This window comes from Solanum stenotomum, chromosome 4, assembly GCF_019186545.1.
Source record: "Solanum stenotomum isolate F172 chromosome 4, ASM1918654v1, whole genome shotgun sequence".
Lineage (NCBI taxonomy): Eukaryota > Viridiplantae > Streptophyta > Magnoliopsida > Solanales > Solanaceae > Solanum > Solanum stenotomum.
The window spans coordinates 36,508,700-36,534,493 of record NC_064285.1 but is presented as its reverse complement, the minus strand read 5'-3'; the positions used below and the strand labels follow the sequence as shown (position 1 = coordinate 36,534,493).

The following is a 25,794-nucleotide window of genomic DNA, read 5'->3' as shown; positions in this document are numbered from 1 at the left end:
GATGTCTTTTCCTAGAATGTTTTTGTCTTGAGTCGGGGGTCTATTGGAAACAGTCTCTCTACATCACCTCTGAGGTAGAGGTAAGGTATGCTTACATACTACCCTCCCCAAACCCCACTGTGTGGGACTACACATTTGCTCTAGTATTTAAGCAAATAGCTAGTATAAATTTTAGGGAGAAGTAACCAAGAAGCAGTGATAAACAGGAAGTGGTTTTGACCAAATACTCATACTTGCATTAGTCTTGTAATTGTTGTGAAAAAACATCCACAAGCCAATGAGTTTCATGCCTGCCTGCAAGAAGGCAAAATCCTGGGCCTAAGAGGCTGCTATATCAAAGCGCAAAGTTCAAATCATAAGTAATAAGCATGTCCTTATTATACATAGTATGACAATTTTGATTATTGGTTGGGAGTAATAAAATGAAAAATAAAACTAGATAAATTCACATGTCCTGAAGAAAAAATATCCCTTTGAGTAACTATCCATGAAATAGCTGGTGAACAAGACAAGCACGCAACATAATGAATGATGGACATGGCTTGCCTGTACAAGAGACGGCTTATAACGCAGCTTCAATCTTGGAAAGGCATGCCCATTAGATGCTGGTGAGATCTGGACAAGAACATCAGAAAATCTGCAGTCCTCCCTTACCCACTTAACATAAGCAAGGGCATCTTTGTTTGGTCCACTGTACTGCACCAACAGGAAGTATCAGAAGACAGAATAACTTTGTTTATCTTATAGCTGGCAGGGATTATTTACTATGGCATGTAGCAAAACTGAGCTGGTAATCTAAAGAAATTTTAGATTAGGACCACTGGAATATGTTATCTTAGGAAAAGATATACATTGAGGACCTGAGCATGCTAATCTAATCATTAACCTGTCCTTTCTGTGCTGATATAAGGAAAAAAAACACTATCTCTTGGGTGGATTACATGGTACTATGGTAGCTTCGTAATATTTCTTTACCACAGGTATGTATTATCTTGTTTCATATCAATCTCTCTATCCTAAATTGAATGTCTAGGTTTCCTTTTCTGTCTGTGCCTAAATTATAACTCGAAGAAAGAAATTTAAAATATAAGTACATCACTTTATACTACTCAAGCAAAAACTCAAAAACTAACTAATGGCCTCCACATGTTCCCTCCCACCAAACATTAAACAACCAATATTTTGAACTCTCAACTGAATAGTAATACCAAGCAGAACCATGAAACTCGAATTTGTGATTAAACAATGGAAATGCCCAAAGCACAAAAGAAAATCAAAAAGAAAAAAACAAACAGTCCTACCTGTGCATTAATTCCCTGTTTGTTTAAATAAATGCGGCCATGTATATCTCTTCCCTGCAATCAAAGGGCAACATCTGTTATAATAATCTGAGTGAAAGAGCATATATTCAGGCATCTCGCTGTTATACATGCTACAGTGTGTAGTAGTTAAAAACCTTCAAATGATAAGAACTCAAGTATAAAGAATTACCTCCAAAAAGGAAAGGTGTTTGCTGACCTCCTCTTCTGGGTCTTCAATAAAAACAAAGCGGTAGAAATTTACCACTATAAACTCTTCCTCATTGTCAATTTCTTTAGGAACTTCCAACCAATCCCCATTTGAAGACAACCAGAAGCTTTTACATCTTAACGGCAAAACCCTCTTCTTATTATTATTCATAGTAGTAGCACCAATTTTTGGAATATTCGGAAAACATCTACTTGGTTCGTTACAGGCAAGTAGAAATGGCTTTGCCACGTTCAGCAATGTAAACGACCTCATCAAGTTTACTCAATGCTATTTGAATTCAATTTGAAATTGGGAGAGAAGACGCCATGGAATGGAACATTTTAATGGATAACACTTCCAGTTTTTTCTCTTTTATTTAACAAAACTGAGAATATAAAAAAAAAATTAAAATAAATACTCTTCATTTTTTTTTTTTGTCATTGTTTAACTTGATACACCCATTAAATAAAGAAAAACCCTGGACCGCCGCCTCCGGCCGCCAAGGAGTTGAAGGCAATTCTGAACAAATAGTAATTGGAATAGCCAATATGGCTGCCGGTCAGCCTTCTTCTAGTGCTGGTTTGGCTTTACATTCCAATACTTCATTTCCCATTCTTAAACATCCCAATGCACCAAGTCATCAAATCGCCCCTACTAATTTGCCTATCGATTTTATATGTAAGGAATTTGGCACAAAAAGAGAGCAATTTTCTAATATTCTAAAACCTAAAAGTGATGTAGAAAAGTTTCAGAGTTTTGTTGAATCAATTCCCATAAAGAAAATCCAGTACAAAGAAGGAATCCCTAGAGTGGTGTGACAGAAGAGAAGGTGGATAAAATGAATATTATAGAAAACCTTCAATACGCAATTTTGGCGAAATTCTTCTATGGGTGGCCTGAAATAGAATAACCAAGAATCCAAATCTCAAAACAGTGCAATATTAAAGAAGAATGTCAAATTGGATTGCCAAGAAGCAGACATATTCTAATAAGATTTAATCATCAGGAGGATTTCAATAATATGATGTTTAAACCTACTTATTATATAGTGGCTAAGGATGGTTATTCTTATATGACGAGACCTCTCATCTATGATGCAAAATTCAACACAGAAGAAGAGATAACACAGGCGATGGCATGGATTTCCTTTCTGGATTCAAAATCAACATACTTTGTTAAGGAATCTATATTCTCTCCTAATTCAGCAGTTGGAAAGCAACAACATCTTGATATAGTTACTATAAACAAAACACAACCTAATTGTGCGAGGGTCAAGGTACAAGTGGATTTGCTTGCTTAACTACGTAAGCTTGTCGAATTGGAAGTGGCGAATGAAAATACAAATATCTCTAGGATGGAAAGGGTAAAAATCCAGTATGATATGCTCCCAAAATATTGCAAACAATGCAAACTACAGGGACACAATAAAGCTACTTGCTAGGTTCTTCACCTTCAACTTCATAAAGTTAATCCAATTATTGAGGAGGCAGTTGGTCCTAAGGAAGGTGATGGATGTGAAGAAGTAGAAGTGGATGTTCCTCAACTAGAAGCTCATTTAATAAGGATTGGACGACACCTCAAGAAATGACAACCTACAAGGAGAGTTATAGCTACTGATAAACAAAGACTTAACAAAGAAGAAAATGCAGAGTTGCATACTAACAATTCATTTGCAGCATTACAGGAAGAAAATGCAAATAAAGAGATGCATATATCACATTTAGAAGCTCACCAATAAATATTATGAATACTCATAAAGAGCAAAAGGATGGAGAGGGAGAACAACAAGAGAATATAACACAGAAATTAAACACAGATGATGAGCAGGACATGAACAAAGTCACTATTGCTGATGGATCTCATATGTTGAGCACTAACTTGACAAAGCAGGATGGAGAGAAGAAGGAAATTGGCCCATCAGTTGTAGGGGCTGATAAGCAACAAAAAGTGATTGAGGTTCTTGTCATTAAATGAACATCTGCTACAAATCATGAAGAGATTGTGAAGCATTATGATGAAGTAGATAAGAAAAAGATAAGTGTACCTAATGGAGGGAATATTGCACATGATCAGCAGAGTCCAATGAATAAGGCACTAACAATATTACCTTAGGACCCTATGCAGCAAAATAAGGGTCTGATGTTAATAAAGGATTTATCTAATGTTATTTATCAGATGCCACTACAAGTAGTCCATCAGATTGAAGGAAGATTTTTTCATATACAAAATGAATACCAATAAATGGGAAAATGGTTTCACGGGATACTGCAAGAGCATTCATACACACCATGCATGGAAATTCTAGCCCAATATAAGCATTACATGCTTTGGTTACTCATCAAAACATCAATCAAGACACTATACAGAATCTGCATATAAGCATAGCATCAAAAGAAGTATCAGAAGATAAAGAGGAAGGGGAAAGAGATAGCAATCTGCAAATTGTTTGTAAAAAGGTTGGTATATCTCCCAAGGTGATTTCAAAAAACAGAAAAATCAAATCAAGAGGGGACAACAATAGTGTTGTACCAACAAAGGTTCAGGGTAAGAGGTTGGTCAAAGCATGATCTAAATGAGTTACAAAGTCTTGTTCTGAAATATTATGTCTGTTAAATCTGAGGAGGCCTTTCATAGAGTTCAAATGTTACAAAGACACCACAAATTTGTTCTGGTTTTTTTAATGGAACCTTTCCAAGATACTAGCAATATTAAAAAATTCAAAAGGAGGTTGGGGATGCAATATGTGAATTTTAATACAAATGGGCAGATATGATTTTTTGTGAATCATCATATTCAAGTGGGTGTTATCTCATATTCAGACCAACAATTAACCATATTATTAACATTAAAAGATGGCCCAAAAGTGTTGTCAACTGTGGTGTATGCTAAATGCTTTATTATAGAAAGATTAAGTCTATGGGATGATCTATACTCACTAAGCCTTAACTTCCCATTTCCATGGATGGTGGGAGGCTATTTTAATGTTATATTGAGTGGGGAAGAAAAGATAGGAGGGTAGCATGTTTACCCCAAAAGTATGAGGATTTTGCATGTTGTATTGGCTCTTGTGATTTATCTGATATCAAGTTTATAGGGAATCCATTCACATGGTGGAATGGTAGGGTGAATGAGGAATGCATCTTCAAAAGACTAGATAGAGTGATTGTTAATCAAGCATTACTATTGTATCTGGTGTTATTGGCTTACAACACTTATCTAGGATTGGATCTGATCATGCTCCATTACTACTATCTTGTGACTTTAGTATTATATTTGTTGTCAAACCATTCAAATTCCTGAAATTCTGGACTGAAGGAGAAGACTTCAAAGAAGTGGTTTGTCAAAATTGGATTGCTGAAACTAAAGGTGATATCTTTATCCAATTGAAACATAAACAGAAGAGAACTAATGCGGCTCTATCTAAATGGATTAAAGCAAAGTTTGGAGATATTTTTAAGCAGTTGGCTATTAGGGAAGACATTGTCAAAATTAAAGAAGATATATTCCGACAGGATCCTAATCCTAGCAACATAGCTATTCTGTAGTAGGCTCATGTTGAATTGAAACTATATTTGTATCATGAAGAGAAGATTTGGAGACAGAAAACTAGTGTTCAATGGTTCAATGAAGGGGATAGAAACACAAAAAAATTCCACTGCCTTATGAAGGGTAGAAAGAAGAAGCTGAAACTTACCAGAATTCAGAAGGTTGATGAAACTTGGGCTAAAATTATTGATGAAATAGCCAATGAAAGGGTCTATTTTTTTTTAAAACCAATTCTCTGGAAGGTGTAATTTTGAATATATGACCTTGTTGCAGTACATTCAACCTAAGATTACTCAAGAAGAGAATGCTTTTGTGAAGATTTTTGCCAAATGAAGTGGAGATTAAAAAGGTGGTGTTTGAGCTTAATCCTGATAGTGCTTGTGGACCAAATGGCTTGAAAGGTTGTTTTTACCAAACTTGTTGGGATATAGTAGGCCCTGATATAATTAAGGTAATTCATGCTTTTTTTCTAGGGGGATACTTTACCAAAGTCTATTACACATACTAATCTGATCCTAATACCAAAAAGGGTAGTGATACAAACCTTTTTTTTTTATCTTAGACTAATTAGTCTGGGTAATTTTCTAAATTATTTCAAGAATTGTTCATGATAGATTAGAAAGGTTCCTACCAAGATTACTCATAATCAAACTGATTTTTTTAAGGGCAGAAACATTATTGAGAACGTGCTACTTGCTCAAGAAATTGTAACTGACGTCAGAAAAAGAGGCAAACCAGATAATGTGGTCATTAAACTGGATATGGCTAAGGCATATGATAGAGTGGATTGGAGGTTCCTAATTAAGGTTGTAGGAAAAATGGGATTTGATGAGGTATTCTTGGATATGATCTGGAGGATTATTACTAATAATTGTTACTCTTTGTTGATTAATGGTCAAGCCTATGGATTATTTCGGTCTACATGGGGTGTGGGGTGTTAAATAGGGTGATCCATTATCCTTTGCTTTATTTATCCTATCTTCTGAAGTCTTGACTAGGGCTTTGAATCACTTGTTCTACAACTATGAATTTAAGGGTTATGGAATGCATAAGTGGAGTGAACGATTGAATCATCGTGCTAATGCAGATGATACAGTTATTTTTGATACAGTTGACAAATGATCCTTGCAACTTAGTATGGAAACTATTCATATGTATGAAGAACAATTAGGACAACTGATTAATAAAGAGAAGAGTTTTTGATACTTATGCAGCAAGGCAGCTCAAACCTCCATCTAGGTGGTGCAAGAGGTAATTGGAGTTGAAAAGAGATTTGGGGTGTCTATAGGACATGAAATGATGAAGAAATTTCATTTCTATGAATTGATTCAAAAGATTCTTAACAAGCTTCAAATGTGGAAAGGAAAGCTTTTATCTTTTAGGGGGAGAGTTGTGTTGATTAATCATGTATTACAAAGTATTCCAATCTATCTTCTTTCTGCTATTAATCCTCCTAAATGTGTGATCTATGATATACATAGGATTTTTTTCTAAATTCTTATGGAATGACAAAGAAGAAGGAAGAGCCACTCACTGGATACCTTGGAAAGATATTTATTTGCCTAAGATGGAGGGAGGTCTGGGTTTCAGATCTCTATTAGATGTTACAAATGCCTTATTTTTAAGTTGTGGTGAAACTTCAGAACCACTAATTCTCTATGATCTCAGTTCCTATGGAATAAATATTGTAAAAGATACATACCACATGTTGTTCAATGGAAGGGAGGCTCACAAGTATGGAAGGTTATGTTGTAGGCTAGAGACTTGTTTGATCAGCAGATCTTGTGGGAAATTAAAGGAGGTCTCTCTAGTGTTTGGTTTGACAATTGAACCCAACTTGGGGCCCTTCACTTACAAACGTCTATTTCTCACGAACAAAATCATATTAAATCAATGCAGCAACTCCTCAATGAGAATGGGTGGAATACTGAGGGATTAAATGAGAATCTTAATGAAAAAGTGTGCAATCACATACATACTGTACTAGGGTATATAACAACTACTAAAAAAATGATAAAGCTTGGTGGATGGCCAGCATCTCGGAAGGATTACAATAGGATCAGCATGGGAGTTATGTAGATATAGAAAAAATTCTTTACTCAATATAATGAACATTTGGGAGAAAGGATTTCCTTTTAAGGTGTCTTTTCTATTGTGAAGGATGTGGTTTGGTAGAATTCCTATCGGAGAAGTCCTCATCACAAGGAAAAATGTGGATTATGTTGAATGTTGTTGCTGTCATGCTAAGATACAAGAAACTTTTAATAACTTACTCATTGAATGCCCATATGTTAAGGCTATTTTGGAATATTTCTCAGAAGCTGCAGGATTACATATTAATGTAATGCAGATTAATCAAGGACTAGAAGAATGGTGGAGTGTTGATTATGTTTTTAAACTAAAACCCATTTTAAAAACAGCTCCTGCCTTTATTATTTGGGAAATTTCGAAGAGAAGAAATGTTCTTATACATGGGGGGAAAGATGAGTAGGCAATCCATGATGGCAGAAATTAACAAAAATCTATACTTGTTTACCAAGTGTAGATATACATGGTTGAAGGGCATCCCTAACAATTGGCCCCTGATTGTAAAATATATAGAGGAGTATGTACCTCTTATAAGACAAAAGATGGTTGAGTGGAGTCACCCTCCAAGTGAAAGTTTTAAATGTAACGCTGATAGATCTTGTAGAGGAAATCCTGGACCTCGTTCTATGGTCTTTTGTGTTAGAAGTGAGTTTGGAGATTTGGTGTTTGCTGAGTCAAGGCTACTAGAAAGGTGTATTGTTATTGAATCTGTTATTAAAGCTATTAGAATAGGGTTTGTATACTGCCAACAACACAATCTACTCCCACTAATTGTAGAAACAAATTCCCTAATAGCAGAAACGGTGAAAAATGGAGTATTGGAGGTTCCATGGTCAATATCACTAGATATTAGACATGTACATGGGATTATCCATAGTTGCTAGGTGGAGGTGGCGCACATATTCAGAAAAGGCAACCAATTGACGGATTTTTCACTAACTATGCTGTTAATTTTGCAGGTACACAAGTCCAACAATTCAATAACAACCAAGACATTCCACAACAAGCAAAGTCAATCATTCATATAGAAAAATTACTTGTTCCTAATATTCGAATAAAGAAGATGCAAAATAGGATGTACAAGGTTACAACCAGTGCAGATGAAAATTCATTCACTATCAGTTGGAGATTAGTCAGAAGCAATACAAAAGAGATTGTATTCACAGCTAGAGTTGAAAAATAACTAATAATTGTTTATCTTTAATAGTGGTATTAATTTAAATCAAAATTTAACCTGTTGAGATGTATAATTAAAGGCTATGAATCGACAAACAAACCTGAAGATTATAGAAGTTGGGATACTTAACTTGAGTATTCAAGCCTTATTTAGATATGTTTGTTATTGTTTTCATTGATGACATTCTAATCTATTCGAGGAATGAGGAAGATCATGCTAGTCATCTCATAGTAGTTCTCCAACTCTGAAGGATAGAGAGTTGTATGCTAAGTTCTCTAAGTATGAGTTTTGGCTTGAGTATGTGGCATTCTTAGGCCACATTGTTTCCAGTGATGGAATTAGAGTTGATACTCAGAAAATAGAGGCAGTGCAGAATTGGCCTAGACCCACGTCTCCAACTGATATTAGGAGTTTCTTTAGATTGGCTGGATATTATTGAAGGTTCGTTAAGGGGTTCTCATCTATTTCATCTCCTTTGACTAAGTTAACTCAGAAAACAGTGAAGTTTCAATGGTCTGAAGCTTATGAGAAAAACTTTCAGTAATTGAAAACTAGGTTGACTACTGCCCTAGTATTGACCTTACCAGAAGGTACGCAAGGTTTTGTTGTGTATTGTGATGTGTCCAGAGTTGGATTGAGTTGTCTTTAAATGTAGAATGATAAAGTTATTGCTTATGCCTCTAGACAACTTATAGTTCACGAGAAGAATTACCCAACCCATGATCTAGAGTTGGCTGCCGTAGTATTTGCTTTAAAGATCTGGTGTCACTATCTTTATGGTGTTCATGTGGACGTGTTCACCAATCACAAGAGTCTTCAGTATGTGGTCAGTTAGAAAGAGCTTAATCTCATACAGAGAAGGTGGTTAGTGTTACTCAATGATTATGACATGAGTATTCTATATCACCTAGGTAAGGCTAATGTTGTTGCTGATGCTTTGAGTAGGTTGTCTATGGGTAGTACCGCCCATGTTTGAGGAAGAATTAGCAAAAGATGTGCACAAACTTGCACGATTGGGAGTTCAACTAATGGATTTCATCGAAGGAGTAGTAGTGGTGATGAATGGGGCTGAATCATCATTAGTGTCAGAAGTGAAAGAGAAACAAAACCAAGACCCTATATTGCTTGAATTGAAAGCAAATTTTCATAAGCAAAAAGTAATGGCTTTTGAACAAAGGGGAGATAGTGTATTGAAGTATCAAGGTAGGTTGTGTGTATCAAGGGTGGATGAACTCCAAGAGAGGATCATGGAGAAAGCTCATACCTCCAGATATTTTATCCATCCGGGTTCCACAAAGATGTATCGTGACTTGAGTGAAGTATATTGGTGGAATAGTATGAAGAAAGGTATTGTTGAGTTCGTTGCTAAGTGCCCGAATTTCCAACAAGTTAAAGTAGAATACCAAAGGCCTGGTGGTATGGCTCAGAATATAGAACTTCTGGAATGGAAGTGGGAGATGATTGACTAACGTTTCAAGGACACTTCATCTAATTCTAAGTGTCAACAATCGCTAGTCAGTATAAAACCCAACTAAATGAGTTAGGGTTGAATCCCACAGGGAGCGGTATGTGTTTGAGATTCAATAGGAAAGTGTGAACATGATCAAATTAGTCATAGGAATAGAAATTATCGAATAAAGCCATCTTCAAATCAGGGGGTGTTATGAATGTTAAATGGGGATTTTGGTTTGGAGTTATCAACTATGAACGGTGGCAAACAATACTAAATAACAATAATGAGACGGGTTCTTAGGATGTGATTCGATTATAGGCAATTATAGACAAATGGGTAATTGAAACTATTAGAAATTAGCTAGATATTAGTGAGTAAGCTAGACTATAGAGGAGGTGAACTTTCTCTCAAACAATTTACTCCGAATCAAGTCGATTTCTCTCGAACATCAGCAAGCATGCAAAAATAAGAACAACACACACCTTAGTCCATTCATTCTCTTGAGCTGAATGTGTGGGATTGGGTTTAGGATTCATTCTCTCGAGCTGAACCCATGTCAACCCAATACCCACATACCATTAATCAATAATCTTAGTTTTAAAACCTCTCTCTCTCGCAAGCCAAAAACACAAGGGTAGAACTGCATTTGCAACTACAATTCTTAAATTAAACCACAATTAATGATTGAACTCACTTCTAAATAACATTTAAACTAACAATTAGCAATACCCATAAATTAAATCAGCCCATAAGCACATAATCACACCCCAAGAATTGAGGTTTTAGCTAGACATCATAAAAAGGTAAAAACTATTACCAAATTGATTATCCATCAACTGGGTAAGAGTAGATTCGTCCTTACAATGCTCCAATTCAAAGAATCTCAAAGACCCACTTCCAATTTATCAAAAGTGAAAAACTTCAATTCTTCAAAACTTAGGAAAAACTAGAGAAAACTTGTCTCAGTATTCAGAATATCAGCTACAATTTAGATATTATGATATTAGATACTAAACTAAATGTTAAAAAATGTATTTATAGTCGCCAAAAATGTGTTGCAAAGAGTCACTCGGCGAAGTAAGTTAGGCTCGTCGAACCACTCGGAGAGCCACCCTTTGGTCAATTCCATTACCCTTCTACCTTGGCATTCAACAACCTCAAGTTCTGCAACTTTGGGCGATCTAACTCTTCATCACGGAACTTCTCGGCGATTCGCTGACTGCTCCTTTCTCTTGCCAACTTGGTTCTTTCCTTCAGGGCTTGGCACACTGGAACTTTAGGCGGTCAAGTAGCCATTCGGTGACTCGCCAAGTGGACTTGGCGATCACCAGACTTTCCTTTCTTCATTCTTTCAGCTTGTTTTGTTCCTTTTTGCAAATTAGTGTCCTTTCTTTGTTCCACAATCCATATATCTGGAAATAAAGGGTTTTACATCAATTATTGGCACAAAATAAGCATTTGAGGACACTACACCAATATAAATAAAGCCCTAAATGAGTCAAAATCTCGAACTTATCAACACCCCCAACTTAAACTTTTGGTTGTCCTCAAGTAAAACTTAAGTTCAGCAGTTCAAAAAGGATGTCTCAAATAGTGCTACACAATAATCAATCATGAATGCACACCGATGTTTGCGTAATCAACGACACGTCTTGCAGTTCGGGTGTCTACGATCGTGCAATAGTATAATAACCCAACCAAGGGTTGGGATCGTCCCAAGGGAGTGATTTTGAGAATTTATAGAAAAATAAAATTCCGTTCTAACTAGTCGTTGGTAAAGACATTAACGATTAAAAACATTGTAAATTAAAGGGGGACACAAAAGAGTCAATTAACAATGGGGGTTTTTAACACAAGTAAGTAAAAATTTTCAAGATTGACAAGAAAATCTAACAATGAGAGGGGGATTCTTGGGATGTGACCGGAATACGGATTAATCTAAAGTATTGGGTACATGCTTTCGATAGAAAATTTATAGAGTAATAGTGACTAGGCTAAGCTTTATGTGGAAATAAGTTCTCTCTCGAGCAACTTGCCTTGTTTCAAATGGGTTCCTCTCGGACACCCACTTGCCGCATGAAGACCAGCCTATGCCTTATCTCACTTAGTCTCTCGAGCTGAGTGTTAGGATATGGGACTAGGGATCTCCCTCTCGGGCTGAGCCTCATGTCGACCTACTCCTTAGGCCATCAATCTAGTGGTCTTGGTTTCGTGACTTCTCTCTCGAGCAAGCCGAAAACACATGAGTGAACTTGTATTTGCAACTACAAATCCATTAGATTTAACCATAACTACTAGACGAAATCACCATGAAACTACATTTAAACTGTCAGCTAGCAAGACCCAACAATTATCTTAACCCATAATCATTAAATCACACCCCAAGAATTGGGGTTTTTAGCCACACATCAAGAGATTGAAATTTATACCTAAATGAGCTTGCATTCAAATGGGTATGAAGATAAAAGTCTTGTTACAGGCCAAGAATGAAGAATCCAAGAGAACCAAGTCCAAATCCTTGGAGATGAAACCCTCTTCTTCTTCTTCAAGTTTTCCGAACCCTCTCAAACTCAGAGCAAAAATAAAATATACTATTTTATATGAAAATTATAATAATTGTTTCACACTCAAAATCTCTTTTAAGCTAAAACTCTCAACGAGTATTTATAGTTTTCAAAAATCTGTGCTGCAGCGGATCATTCGGCGACATTAGTCGGAATCGATGATCAACTCGATGATTCACCCCTTGATGTGGTTCATCGCCGTCTTGCACCATCCTTTAGCATCGTCGTGCTCTGGGTCATTGGGCAACATAGTACTGCCTCGCGAAACATCCGGCGTTGCACCGACTGCTCCCTTTTTCTGCCGACTTGATCCTTTTCTTCAGGGCTCAGCACACTGGAACAAAATACGAAGTGAGACCCTTCGGCGACTCGCCAAGTGGACTCGGCAATCCTCCTGCCTCCATTTTCTTTGTTCTTTTCAGCCTTTTTGTTCCTTTTTGCGAAGTAGTGTCCATGCTTTCCTTCAAACTTCAAATACTTGAAACTTACGTGTTTTCATCAGAAATTGAGATAAAATAAGCATTTGAGGACACAATTTCTATTAAAATATTGCCCTAAATGAGTCTAATTTGTAGACTCGTCAACACCCCCAACTTAAACTTTTGCTTGTCCTCAAGCAAACTCAAGTTCAGCTGTTCAAAGAGGGTGTCTCGAACAGTGCTACACAAGACTCAATCATGAATATACACAACAAGGCTCAATTTACTTATGTAAAGATCAAATGTGCACTCAAAGATTCTAGTTGCGACTCACCAATATCAAAGAACCTCATGCTCACAATACTTGCTTCAAATGCAAGTTCAAGCTCAACTAAAGTGTTCGAATGCCCTTACAAAAAGAATGATTCCATAATCACACAATGGTTCATAGTTTAAAGCTTCGGAATCAGATGCAACGCTCACTCTCACAAGGAAGAACACAATGCATGCTTTCACCTATAGGTTTGCCCGTATTTTCCGATCAACATTTATTTCTGCTCACTCAAGATCGAAAAGGTTTTTTCAAGGCTTGTAATGGGGCCGAGTGCAAAGGTATGGTTATTTAGGCTCAGTGACTTTCATTCTCATGAAATGTGTTGTTCACAACACTTTCTTTCCTTTTCCTTCATCATTCTCTTTAGTGTTCATAAGCCATCCCATTATTCACTTTCCCATGGTGTGTTGGAAACCCAATTTCTTTTGTACTTTATTCCACAACTTTCTTTTCATTTGTTTTCTTTTCTCTTTTTCTTTTTTTTTATATGGATGGTTTCCATTTTTCGCAACACCATGGGTTAAGGGAGACTTTCCTTGCTCATCTTGACTTTTCCATTTTCTTTCACCACACCCCCAACTTAGGCTTTTGGCCTAAGTTGACTATTTCAATCAAACCAACAATCATGAGGCTTAAGGGAGATGTATCTAGAAAGGTATAGTCTTCATCCAGTTTCTTCCAAAGAAGGTTAAGGCTGAAGGGGTGTTCAAAAGAGAATCACACGCTCACAGGGTAGGTCATAAAAGAGGTATATGTCAAATTGGCTCACACTTCTTAGAAGTTTCCTAAGATCATATCAAGAGATAGCATCACTTAGTTGATCGGACCCCACCACAAATAAAAAGCAATTATCCTCAAATGCAAAAAAATAATAAAAGTCAATAAAAATGACAGAGAGGGAGGTAAAGAAAAAGTCCTGTCTACACAGTCGCTCCATCTGTCGGGGCATCATTGTCGGGTGAAACATCACTAGATCCAGCCATGGTGATGTCTGCTAATGAAATCTGCATGGCTGAATCTACCATGGCCTCCTCAATATCTGTAAGTCCCTCATAAGACGCCTCCTCATTGACACCAAGCTGCTCCTCATCAGTCTCTGCCTCAGAATCAGTAGTAGTTACATCCTCAACTCAAACCTCATCTTCGGTGGTAGCCGAAGGCACATGTGTATCAGCTGGCATGTTGGGGATCTCCACAGTCCTGAAAATCATAGACATATCTCTGGACTTCAGCTGGTCCACATCCTTTGTCTGCTTAGCAATGGCGGCCTTTTGAGCCGTCACCTTATTAGTGGCCCTTTGGCCTCGCTCACATACCGCTATCCTTGTCGCAAGGGCATCAATAGACATACTAAGAGGTGTTACAACAACAGTGAGGGAACTCTCAATCATCCCAGGGATGGTGGCCTCAAGCCTGGAGGCACGCCTATCAGCAGAGTGTGCTGATGCCATTCGTAGTATCGCAGCCTGGGTGAGTCGAGAAGCAGCAGCAGACCTAGGTGGTAGGGAGCTGTAGAGGAACTAGGAGTCACGTAAGGTATAACACTAGATATACCTGAAGGCCCAGGGGCCGAAGTAGGCACTATTGTCTTTACATGTAATGTATCAGTATCAACAACCAGGGAGGAGTCCATTTGGGCTGCCTTCTTCTTCTCCGCCTCATCCTTCAAATACTCAGCCTCTATTCGCCAAATGTCGGTACAGGATGTGGGAATCACTTCCACATCCTTCTTTACACCAAACGGAACTCGGGCTCGTCTACATAGCTCGGTGGTTAACACCAAGAAAGGTATAGAGGTTTGGTGTTGCCTAGCTTTCATGGCCATCTCTTGGCCAACAATCATACCCAAGTTGAGACTACGCCTGTCAATAATGCAACCAAGATAAGTTGCCATCGTGTGGTGGAGAATAGACACATTCTGGGATGGCATGATAGTGCTGCTGATAAAGCCAAACCAGTACGTCACTGCTACATTGAGGTCCTTTTTCTCTATTGGAGTTCCTGCCTCCAACCACCGAGGAGTGCTATCAGATATCAAAGGGGCTAACCACTTCTTCAGAGTCTCCAATGAATTTGTCTTGATCATGTATTGATAGTCATCAGAGATGTTGCTGGTACATTCCAAAACTGCATTGATGTCATCACTGTCACATTTCACCTTCTTGCCTCTGACAACCATATAATCAACCGACTTGAACTTAGAGGCTTGTTTCTTCCTTTGTGGCACCAGGGATCCATAAGCAGTGTAGAATTCCCGGACCCAATTTGGAATATAAGGACCACGAGGTCTAGTGAATATCTGGAACTTGTGAGACCTCAAACAACTCATAATCTCCAAGTATTTGTCTATTACTCCATCAGTAGACAACTTCTTCTCCTCGATGATGGTTCTCAATCCCTGAGTCTTTAGATCGGGGAGGAGGACCCTGTGTTGGTGGTGCCCGGACCACAGCCTGATCTGGAACATGAGGAGGATGAGTGGCCTGGGGAGTCATGATCCTAGACGGATCATTCAACCTCTTGGAACGCAGCTCAGCTCTCTGGGCTGACAATAATTCATCATCCTCAGGATCAAAAATATCAGCCTGAAGGTCTTGGTGCTCACCCTCACTCTCAGAGGTGGTGAGGTGAGTGGCATATATCCCTTCACTAACGGAGCTGGCCTCTGGTGATGCAGGCGCATGTGCCTTGTGTTTCCCTTTGCCTTTACCACCAGTGGTAGGCAACTTGGTTGCATTTGCCCGGGATGCAGCTGCATCCTCATTTATTGTGATTCACTTTGCCCTTTTGCGGGGTGGCATGTCTTTACTTGCCACTTTTGGTCTAGCCATATCTGTAAACACACCAACGTAAGTTAGAACGATTCAAGAAAAATGTAGAAAGTAAACTATAGAAAGACTCACCGAACCGATCGGTGAGTCATCGAATCACTTTGGTAAGCTAGATCGGGCTCGCCGAAAGGATTGGCTAAAACATTTATCAGAAAAATAAGCATGTCGGTGATGAGAAAGGCCTTTCGGAGAATCGTCGACCTCTTTCGGCGAGCATACACTAGCCCGCCAAAAGTTACAGTGTATTTTAGGGGTTGGGGGCGCATAAAGGGAGATGAAAGAAGACATTCGGTGAGTCGACGAACTCAAGCTTCTCGCCGAAAGTTACAGAACCAAACTCAACAATAGCATGAAATTAAAGACAATCAAGGAGGATTCGGTGAACCACCGAGTGGTCCGGTAAGCTTGACCCAGCTCGCCAAACTACCTAACGTGTCTACTTTCAACCCCGACTTCCAAAATCAACCCCGCTACCCCAGAAAGCAAAATCAAACCATACACTTATTCAATTAATCCTAGACCCATAAGACCCATGTCATTGGGGTACTCATAGTTCCCTCGGTTTGGCCAAAATTGGCCATTTGACAACTTTAGCCCTTAAGAATGATGTCAAACGCTCCATCATTGGGCAAAACACGTCATTTAGCACAAATTTGGGTTACTCATACTTCACCTGACTAGACTCCACAACAATTAAGCACAACCTAACAATTTTTGATCAATTTTAAAGCATAAAGTTCGGGAAATCAACAATTAGGAAATTTAGGCATGGAATCAAAACTAAATTAGGCAAACAAGCACACATAAACAAATTTAGAGAGGCCCAACACACGTCAGTAAGAATAATACGGTTGGACATGAGTTTAACAACTAATTACAAGTTTTGGGGTTCGGAAAACCAACCTTTAATGCCGAATATAAGAATTTGTAATTCTAGGCGGCAAAGTATCCAACTTTGAACACCGAATCAACGACTAGAAAGCGGTAAAAATGTGAAAATATGGGAACTATAGGGTGCGTGTGTTATTGTATAAAGTTAAAAAGTGAGGGAATGTGAAGGAGTTTGAAATTTTAACCCTTTGGCCTTTATGAAACCGTCCAGTTCTTACCCTTTCGGCGACATTAATTTTCCTCGCCAAACCACTCGACGACACGCCGAGTGGTTACCTACCACACCGAGTTTTACAGAACCTCCAGTTAATGTGGGGGTCCAAACAGCGGACAAGGTCGGGATCACCGAGTTTTACAAACTTCATTTTCTAATTTTGTGAGTCCAACAGCGGTCCAAGTCAAGCTCGCTGACTGGACATTTTGCTCGCCAACCTGCACTTTTCAAACACATTCTACACTTCAACCTGCACAATCAACACACGATTATTTCAAAAACAAAAGAAAGCAATAAAACTTGAGTTGCCTCCCAAGCAACTTCTTAGTTAACGTCATGGCACGATGCAAGTCCTAGACAAACTTCATTCTTTGGGTTTACCATAGTATCACAGGCAACCCCCTTGTTTTCTTAGGTTTAAGTGAGAAGAATTTGACCCATTTGGGTCTCCAACTGCTTGATAGAGATGAAATGAGAAGTCACTGTCTGGTTAAGGGTCGATACATCTTCCTTCATCTCTTTCAAAATTTTATCAGACCCCTTAACCTTGTTGGGAATACGAGAGAGCATATCCTCAGACCGGCCACCCTCAGAATCTTTGGGCTTTTGATGCTCGTGGGGAGGAACATACCTATCCTTCTCCCTGTCTCTTTCTTCCTAAGTGGGGTTACGATCCCTCCACTCTCTATCATGATCTCTCCAGCCCTCATCCCTGTTCCAACCTTGGTTACCACCCTGCCTCGGGTAGTTTGAACGATAGCCACCTCCTTGGTTTGCTAGGAAGTTCACTTCCTCGTTATACAACGCTTCAAACTTGGCCTCATCGAGGTTAACTCACCCAACACCCACAACATTTACACTTCTAGCACCAGTTCCCATAACATTCTTGGCCAAAATGTTCAGCTGAGTCATCATTTTTGCCATGTTTTGGTCCATCTCTTGATCTTTTTCAATCTATTCTTTGGTCAATTTAATAGTGAGAGGGAAGACCTGATCTTCACGGGTATACCATGCCTGAATAATTTTGGTCATTCCATCCAAGAGCTGGGCTGCTATAATGTAAGCTTGTTGCATCAAACCTCCCAGAGAAAGTTGGTCAGCTACTCCCTTGTTCACCGAATCAAGGCTTCGGTAAAATAATTGCAACAAAACGTTGTCGGGCAAACCATAAGTTCGGCATTGCAGCACCAACTTCTTAAATCTTAGCCAAGTCTCATGAATTAGCTCACCCTTTAAACGCTTGAAGCTTTGGATGCCGTCCCTAAGTGTCATCATCTTCGAAGGAGGGAATAATCACACTTGAAATGCGGTGACAAGCTCTTCCCACGAAGTGATAGAGTCTCTTGGCAATTCAGCCAACCACTTACATGCTTCTCCCATTAAATAAAATGGGAACAACCTCAACCGGACCGACTCTTGGGATATGTTCTTGAAGGAGAACGACCCGCAAACATCAACAAAGCTCCTTATATTTTCATGGGGATCCTCATGAGCCAATCCACCAAACAACCTATTCAATTGCAAAAGCTGCAACATGGTGCTTGTAATGTGGAACACAACGTTCCCTTCAGCCGGAGGCAAGCAAATGACACCAATTCCACCCACTAGATGAGGTTCATTAACATTCGGCTATTTGACATCATTGAGATTGCCGATGTCATCTTGGTGGACCACTTGGCTACCATTGCTTCCATTGACACTTATTTCCTCTGTTTCAATCAGCAACACAAAAACCAAAACTGAAAGTAAGTAGATTAAACTAAGACTAAAAAGAACAAAACTCAACTTCACCAAAAGATTCTCAAACAACACCACTCCCCGGCAACATCGCCATTATGATTAACGTTTCAAAGACACTTCATCCAATTCTAAGTTTCCGATCGCTAGTCAGTATAAAACCCAACTAAATGAGTTGGGGTCGAATCCCACAGAGAGAGATACGTGTTTGAGATTCAATAGGAAAGTGTGAACATGATCAAATCAGTCATAGGAATAGAAATTATCAAATAAAGCCATCTTCAAATTAGGGGGTGTTACGAATGTTAAATGGGGATTTTCGTTTGGAATTATCAACTACAAACGGTGGCAAACAATACTAAATAACAATAATGAGACGGGTTCTTAGGATGTGATTTGATTATAGGCTAATATAGACAAATGGGTAATTGAAACTACTAGAAATTAGCTAGATATTAGTGAGTAAGCTAGACTATAGAGGAGGTGAACTTTCTCTCAAACAATTTACTCCGAATCAAGTCGATTTCTCTCGAACATCAGCAAGCATGTAAAAATAAGAATAACACACACCTTAGTCCATTCATTCTCTTGAGCTGAATGTGTGGGATTGGGTTTAGGATTCATTCTCTCGAGCCGAACCCATGTCAACCCAATACCCACATACCATCAATCAATAATCTTAGTTTTAAAACCTCTCTCTCGAGCAAGCCAAAAACACAAGGGTAGAACTGCATTTGCAACTATAATTCTTAAATTAAACCACAATTAATGATTGAACTCACTTCTAAATAACATTTAAACTAACAATTAGCAATACCCATAAATTAAATCAGCCCATAAGCACATAATCACACCCCAAGAATTGAGGTTTTAGCTAGACATCATAAAAAGGTAAAAACTATTACCAAATTGATTATCCATCAACTGGGTAAGAGTAGATTCGTCCTTACAATGCTCCAATTCAAAGAATCTCAAAGACCCACTTCCAATTTATCAAAAGTGAAAAACTTCAATTCTTCAAAACTTAGGAAAAACTAGAGAAAACTTGTCTCAGTATTCAGAATATCAGCTACAATTTAGATATTATGATATTAGATACTAAACTAAATGTTAAAAAATGTATTTATAGTCGCTAAAAATGTGTTGCAAAGAGTCACTCGGCGAAGTAAGTTGGGCTCGTCGAACCACTCGGCGAGCCACCCTTTGGTCAATTCCATTACCCTTCTACCTTGGCATTCAACAACCTCAAGTTTTGTAACTTTGGGCGATATAACTCTTCATCACGGAACTACTCGGCGATTCGCCGACTGCTCCTTTCTCTTGCCAACTTGGTTCTTTCCTTCAGGGCTTGGCACACTGGAACTTTAGGCGGTCAAGTAGCCATTCGGTGACTCGCCAAGTGGACTTGGCGATCACCAGACTTTCCTTTCTTCATTCTTTCAGCTTGGTTTGTTCCTTTTTGCAAATTAGTGTCCTTTCTTTGTTCCACAATCCATATATCTGGAAATAAAGGGTTTTACATCAATTATTGGCACAAAATAAGCATTTGAGGACACTACACCAATATAAATAAAGCCCTAAATGAGTCAAAATCTCAAAATCATCATTGATCAATATGGATTTCATTACTGGCTTGCCACAATCCTGCAGGTAACATGATTCTATTTGGGTGATTGTGGATCGAATGACAAAATCAGGCCACTTTTTGCCGGTAAAGACTACACATTCAGCAGAGGATTATGTCAAGTTATACATTCAAGAGGTAGTAAGACTTCATGGAGTTCCAATTTCCATTGTTTCAGATAGAGGTGCATAATTTACTGCATAATTTTTTAAGTCATTCCAGAAAGGTTTGGGTTCAAAGGTGAACTTGTGTACTACTTTTCATCCTCAGACAGATAGTCAAACAGAGAGCACTATTTAGACTTTAGAAGATATGTTGAGGGAATGTGTGATTGATTTCAAAGGTATTTGGGATGATCACCTACCTCTCATTGAGTTTGCTTACAATAATAGTTATCATTCTAGCATCTAGATGGCTCTTTATGAAGCTCTTTATGGAAGAAGATGCACATCTTCTATTGGATGGTTTGAGGTTGGTGAAGCTGGGTTGATAGGACCAAATTTAGTTCATCAAGCTATGGAGAAAGTGAAAGTTATTCAAGAAAGTTTAAAAATAGCGCAGAGTCGTCTGATATCCTACACTGGTGTTAGGAGAAGGGACTTAGAGTTTGAGGTAGATGATTGGGTATACTTGAAGGTTTCACCCATGAAGGGTGTTATGAGATTTGGTAAGAAGGGGAAGCTTAGTCCCCAGTATATTGGCCCTTACTGAATACCCAAAAGGATTGATAATGTATATGAGTTGGAGCTACCGCAAGAATTAGCAACAGTTCATCCAGTGTTTCACATTTCTATGTTGAAAAAGTGCATGTGGGATCCTTCACTAACCATGCCAACTATAAATATTGGTATTAAGGATATATTGTCTTATGAGGAGATTCCTGTTCAGATTCTAGACCATCAGGTTCGCAAGTTGCGAACCAAGGAAGTAGCATCAGCCAAAGTTCTATGGATAAATCAGTTTGTTGAGGAAGCTACTTGGGAAGCTGAGGAGGATATGAAGAAGATATATCCACATCTCTTTGAGCCCAGAGAAATTCTACATCAAGGTACTAATTCTCTTCTTAGTACTCTTTAATTCATATATTGAATGTGTTAGATTTGCTTGTTAGGTGTTTGAGCTTAATGTTAGATATTACGCCCTTAGCCTACTAAGAGTAATCTCATTCGAGGACGAATTTACCCTAGGGGGAGAATTGTAACATCCCGCTTTAGAAAGAAACTAGAAATAGAAAGAAACCATTTTTGGAAAGATCAAATTTGGAAAGTTTGGGTCAACTTCAAACGATCGTAACTATCAGTACATGATTATTTAGGTGTGTTATAAGATGTAAAATGAAAGGTCTTTGAATTATTTTTCAAATGCTACTGAGTTTGATAATTTTCAAGCTCGTATGAGGGAGATATGCCCATTTGAAGTCGGGCTGTCTAGATAAGGAAAGTTAACCAGATTTCAAAGGGGTATTTTAGTCTTTCCCATACCCAATTGACTTAATTTGTTTTAAGTGAATTAGTTAGTGTCTAAACAAATTTGGTTCAGTTTACGCTTTACAAAATTACGCTAGGGCTCTGAGAGAAGAGGAAAGAGTAGAAAAGCCAAAGTTCATCATCATTTGTGAGGTTTCGCTTGCGGATTTCACCAAGGGTTAATCCCTACGAGGTATGTAATATCATACAACATTGGGTTCATTCAGCCACACGCCAATCATGATTAATTTCAGCGTATTTACGTTCTTGAAAGTAGGGTAATTGAGTTCCTGATTGATTTTGTTGAAGGTTCTTGATTGTTGAGGAGTTGTTGAGTTAGTTTCATGAGATTTGAGGTTGTTTTTGAGTAGATTCTTGTATACTTTGGTTTGGTATACGAATCTAAGTGTTTGGGGAAGAAACCAAAAGAATCTAGACGAATTAGGGTAAAAAAACGAACAAGAAGAATCGTCAAAATTTTGGGGAATGGGGTGGGACGCCGCGCCACTCAAAGCGCCCCAACCCAGGATCTGCAATTTGGAGTCTAGCGCCCGATGCCACTCAGTATGCCAGGGTCGCCAGGTCATCTACCCTTTCCCACTTCTTTCCGTTTGAGGTCCCTTGAAACATACCTATGTTTTCTAGTTGATTTCTAAACTCCATGGTACATCTAAACATCATGATATCATCCATAAACATGAATCATAACCTTGAATCCATAAATTCAAATTCAAATTCAAGGAAAGTTAAGAGCTAAGTCTAGAGAGTTCTTAGAGTCTTTTCAAAATTATTTTGCAAATGCTTTGAACTTGTTTTAAGACTTGAGTTTTTGAGTTGAGTAAAGAGTAAAGAGTGAAGTTCATTCTTCAAAAGAGTAGATGGGGACTATGTATTCCTAAAGAGTAAATATTTTTATATTTAAACAAGAAAGGAAACATCGATTTCCAACAAAGCTTTTGAGCTAGTTTTTTAGTAACGAGTAAATGTTTTCACATTTAAGCAAGAGAGGAAACACTTATCTCCTAGAGAGCCTTTGGGCTAGTTTTGAGAAATTATCTCAAACCATAGAAAGAGTTATGTTTTTAAACACATGAGCTAGTTATATTTTGGGAGAAGTATTAAGCACCGATATGGGGATAGTTTAGATAACTCACAACCCCTATAGACCATGTAGCCAACGTGGGTGGAAAAGAGTCATACTTTTTAGATGATTCCTTAGTGCTTTTTAGCATAGATTAGTGGATCCACTTAAAAGTTAGGTTCTATACCCTCGGCAAGGTATAGGATGGCCCTGGTAGCGTGAGGCAAAACGCTGTACCATCACATAGCTCATAAGTGATGGTTGCCGGTTAGAGAAATTCCCACATAGATACTTTGTATTCTTATATACATAGAGTTTACTTGTATTTTGATATACAACTGAGTTTATACTGTATCCTTGCATACAAACTGAGTTACTATTGTTTTTTCCAATACACAGAGTTATTATCCATGTTTTAAAAGATTTTCTTTATACTGAATTTATATTATTGCTTTATATTGAAATGAGTTAGGTTGAGTTGAGCTCATATATGTTATTTCAGTTCCTTTCAAGCTTATGTCTTGTTATAGAATTCCCCTCGCATGCTCATACATTCAATGTAGTGAGGCCAGTTGACCTGTATATTTTTATGATGCAGATTCAGGTAACCAGGATTAGCAGCTAGCGCATCGTTGATTCAATTGAGATTTAGAGTTGTTGGTGAATCTCCTTGCTTCCGGAGGACCCCTTTTATTAGTATTATTTGTTTAGTTCATTAAGATGTCGTGGGTGTTGTGCCGACGTCCATCTCAGTTGTTAGAGGCTTCATAGATAGTCATTTTATGTTAGTTCTTGAGTCTTTCCATTTTAGTTTGATGTTTGAGACTTGAGTTGCCTTTTGGCTAGTTGAATATTGATGTTTAAAACATTCTAAGTTATTCATTGAGATAGTTTAGTTATGATTGTATTTCAATACTTTCTTTGTTGATGAGTTAAGTCTTCCGCTAAGAGTTAAGCTAGGCCAAGGGTTCGCTTGGGGCCAACAATGGTTTTTGAGTGCCAGTCCCACCTAGGGTGTAGGCTCGGGGCATGACAATATGACCCATCTATTAGAACATGTGACCCAACTATTTCTAAATATGACTCATTTTTATAATTTTAGGTTGTGCATCTTTGTCTTGTCCCAGTTGAAAATGAGTTGCAAATGCAATTTCTGATTACTCTAGGGTTGGTTGAAACCTTATTTAATCCCTTAGAGGATAGAGTTAAAAGAGAATTGATTGGAGAAACAACCATCAAAAGGTCAAGAGTTGAATTCGTTGTTTTTAATGAGGATATGGTTGATGTAGCTATAAGGGATGGTGTTAATATTGGATTTGGTGCTGGTGTTGATGTTAGTGGTGGTATTTGTGCTGGTGCTGGTGTTGGTGTTGGTGGTTGTATTGGTATTGGGGCTGGTGTTGGGGTTACCTGTTGTAGTAGAAAATATGGCTTTCTATGTGAGAAGTGCAAGAAACATGATGACAATTCAATAATGTATCTTCAAACATTGAGTGAGGCTGTGAATGAATTTAAATACAAGAGGGGTGGAGGTCAGGTTCATTCCATCAAGCAAGGTTTGGGATCCATATACTCCACAGGCCAAATGGAGAAAAAAAAATCCTTTATCAAAGCAATACACAATTTGAAGAAAACATATTTGGATAATTGCCAATGGCCATATGAGAGAAGATAGAGTTCAAGTTGGTGAATATTTATAAGATGGTGTCTGTAGCTAAAAAAGGTCATTTTTTTGGAACTGATGAAAACAAAAGATCACCTCACACTATACGACATGCATCATTTTGATAAAATGATTTTAGGAACATGATAAGTATGATAATTTGGTGGGAAGACTGGGAAATTTTCTCTACTAACCTTCAATTTATAATGTTATGTTTGTTTGTTTTATCTTTCCAATCATTACTTTTCTTTACTCTTTAATATTAATTATTGTATATTGATGAAATTGTTAGCCTAATGTGGGAGAGGCATTTGAGATTCCATGAACACTATGATTTCACGGATAGAATCATGGATCTCGACTTCTATACCAACTTCAAAAAAAGGTACGAGAGTATTAGCGAGGACGCAACAAAAACTGGTGGTAGAAGCTTAAAATTGTTACTCGATGAGTTTTTATGTGATGAAGATATAATTAACTAAGTTAGGGGCATAAGACCATGCCCTGTAGGCATGGATTGGATTGATGCAAAAAAGGTTATTGCAGTCATGAACATGAACAATAATCATTTTGTCACTCTTGAGATCCTCTTGAATGAGGGTCGCAAGAATGTTTATGACTGCAACATTATGGTTTATGAAAATGACAAGTTTTTGACATTCGTACAATCCGTGTTCAAGTTGTTGCCAAGCTTGTTGAGGCAAAGTGGAATAATGAAGCATTTGCCAGAAAAGTTTCTTGATAAACCATGGAAATTTAAAGGTCGAGTGGAACTCATGGTAAAAAATGAAATCAATTCTGTGTGCGGGTCATACTCACTTGCATTTATTGAGCATTTGATAACTGACACACTAATTCAACTTCTCAACACCAAGTTGTGTGACAATACAGTTGGAAGGATGCAATGGGTTTGAACTGCTCGGATAGTATATGGGAGTTCGGAGCTTTGACAATGTGTCTGTAATTAATGACAATATTTTATTTTATTTGTTGCCACATATGATGTTAATGTTATGTTATGTTAAGAACAAGTACACAAAATAGTGATCTGTTTGAGCAGAAGTAGATAACTATGTTTATTTATTTTATTTGTTGCAACATATGCTGTTATGTTATGTTAAGAATAAGTGCATAGAATTGTGCATATGTTGGAACAGAAGTGCAAAACTATGTTTATTTATTTCTTTAATTATGATA

At 38.0% G+C, this 25,794-nt stretch overlaps 2 protein-coding genes across 3 annotated transcripts in view; one reads left to right on the top strand and one right to left on the bottom strand.

Moving 5' to 3' along the window:
* The window catches only part of LOC125862464 (rhodanese-like domain-containing protein 8, chloroplastic), a 32,503-nt gene extending 30,636 nt beyond the window's left edge, over window positions 1–1,867 (bottom strand). The window contains exons 1-3 of the mRNA XM_049542543.1: window positions 1,492–1,867; window positions 1,302–1,355; window positions 547–696 (exon numbers count right to left, since the gene is read on the bottom strand). Coding sequence (XP_049398500.1) covers window positions 547–696; window positions 1,302–1,355; window positions 1,492–1,782 — 495 coding nt within the window. The 5' untranslated portion in view covers window positions 1,783–1,867. The remainder of the gene's footprint in view (window positions 1–546; window positions 697–1,301; window positions 1,356–1,491) is intronic.
* Window positions 1–25,794, top strand: part of LOC125862467 (uncharacterized) — a 1,053,062-nt gene that overhangs the window by 73,729 nt on the left and 953,539 nt on the right. The window lies entirely within an intron of this gene.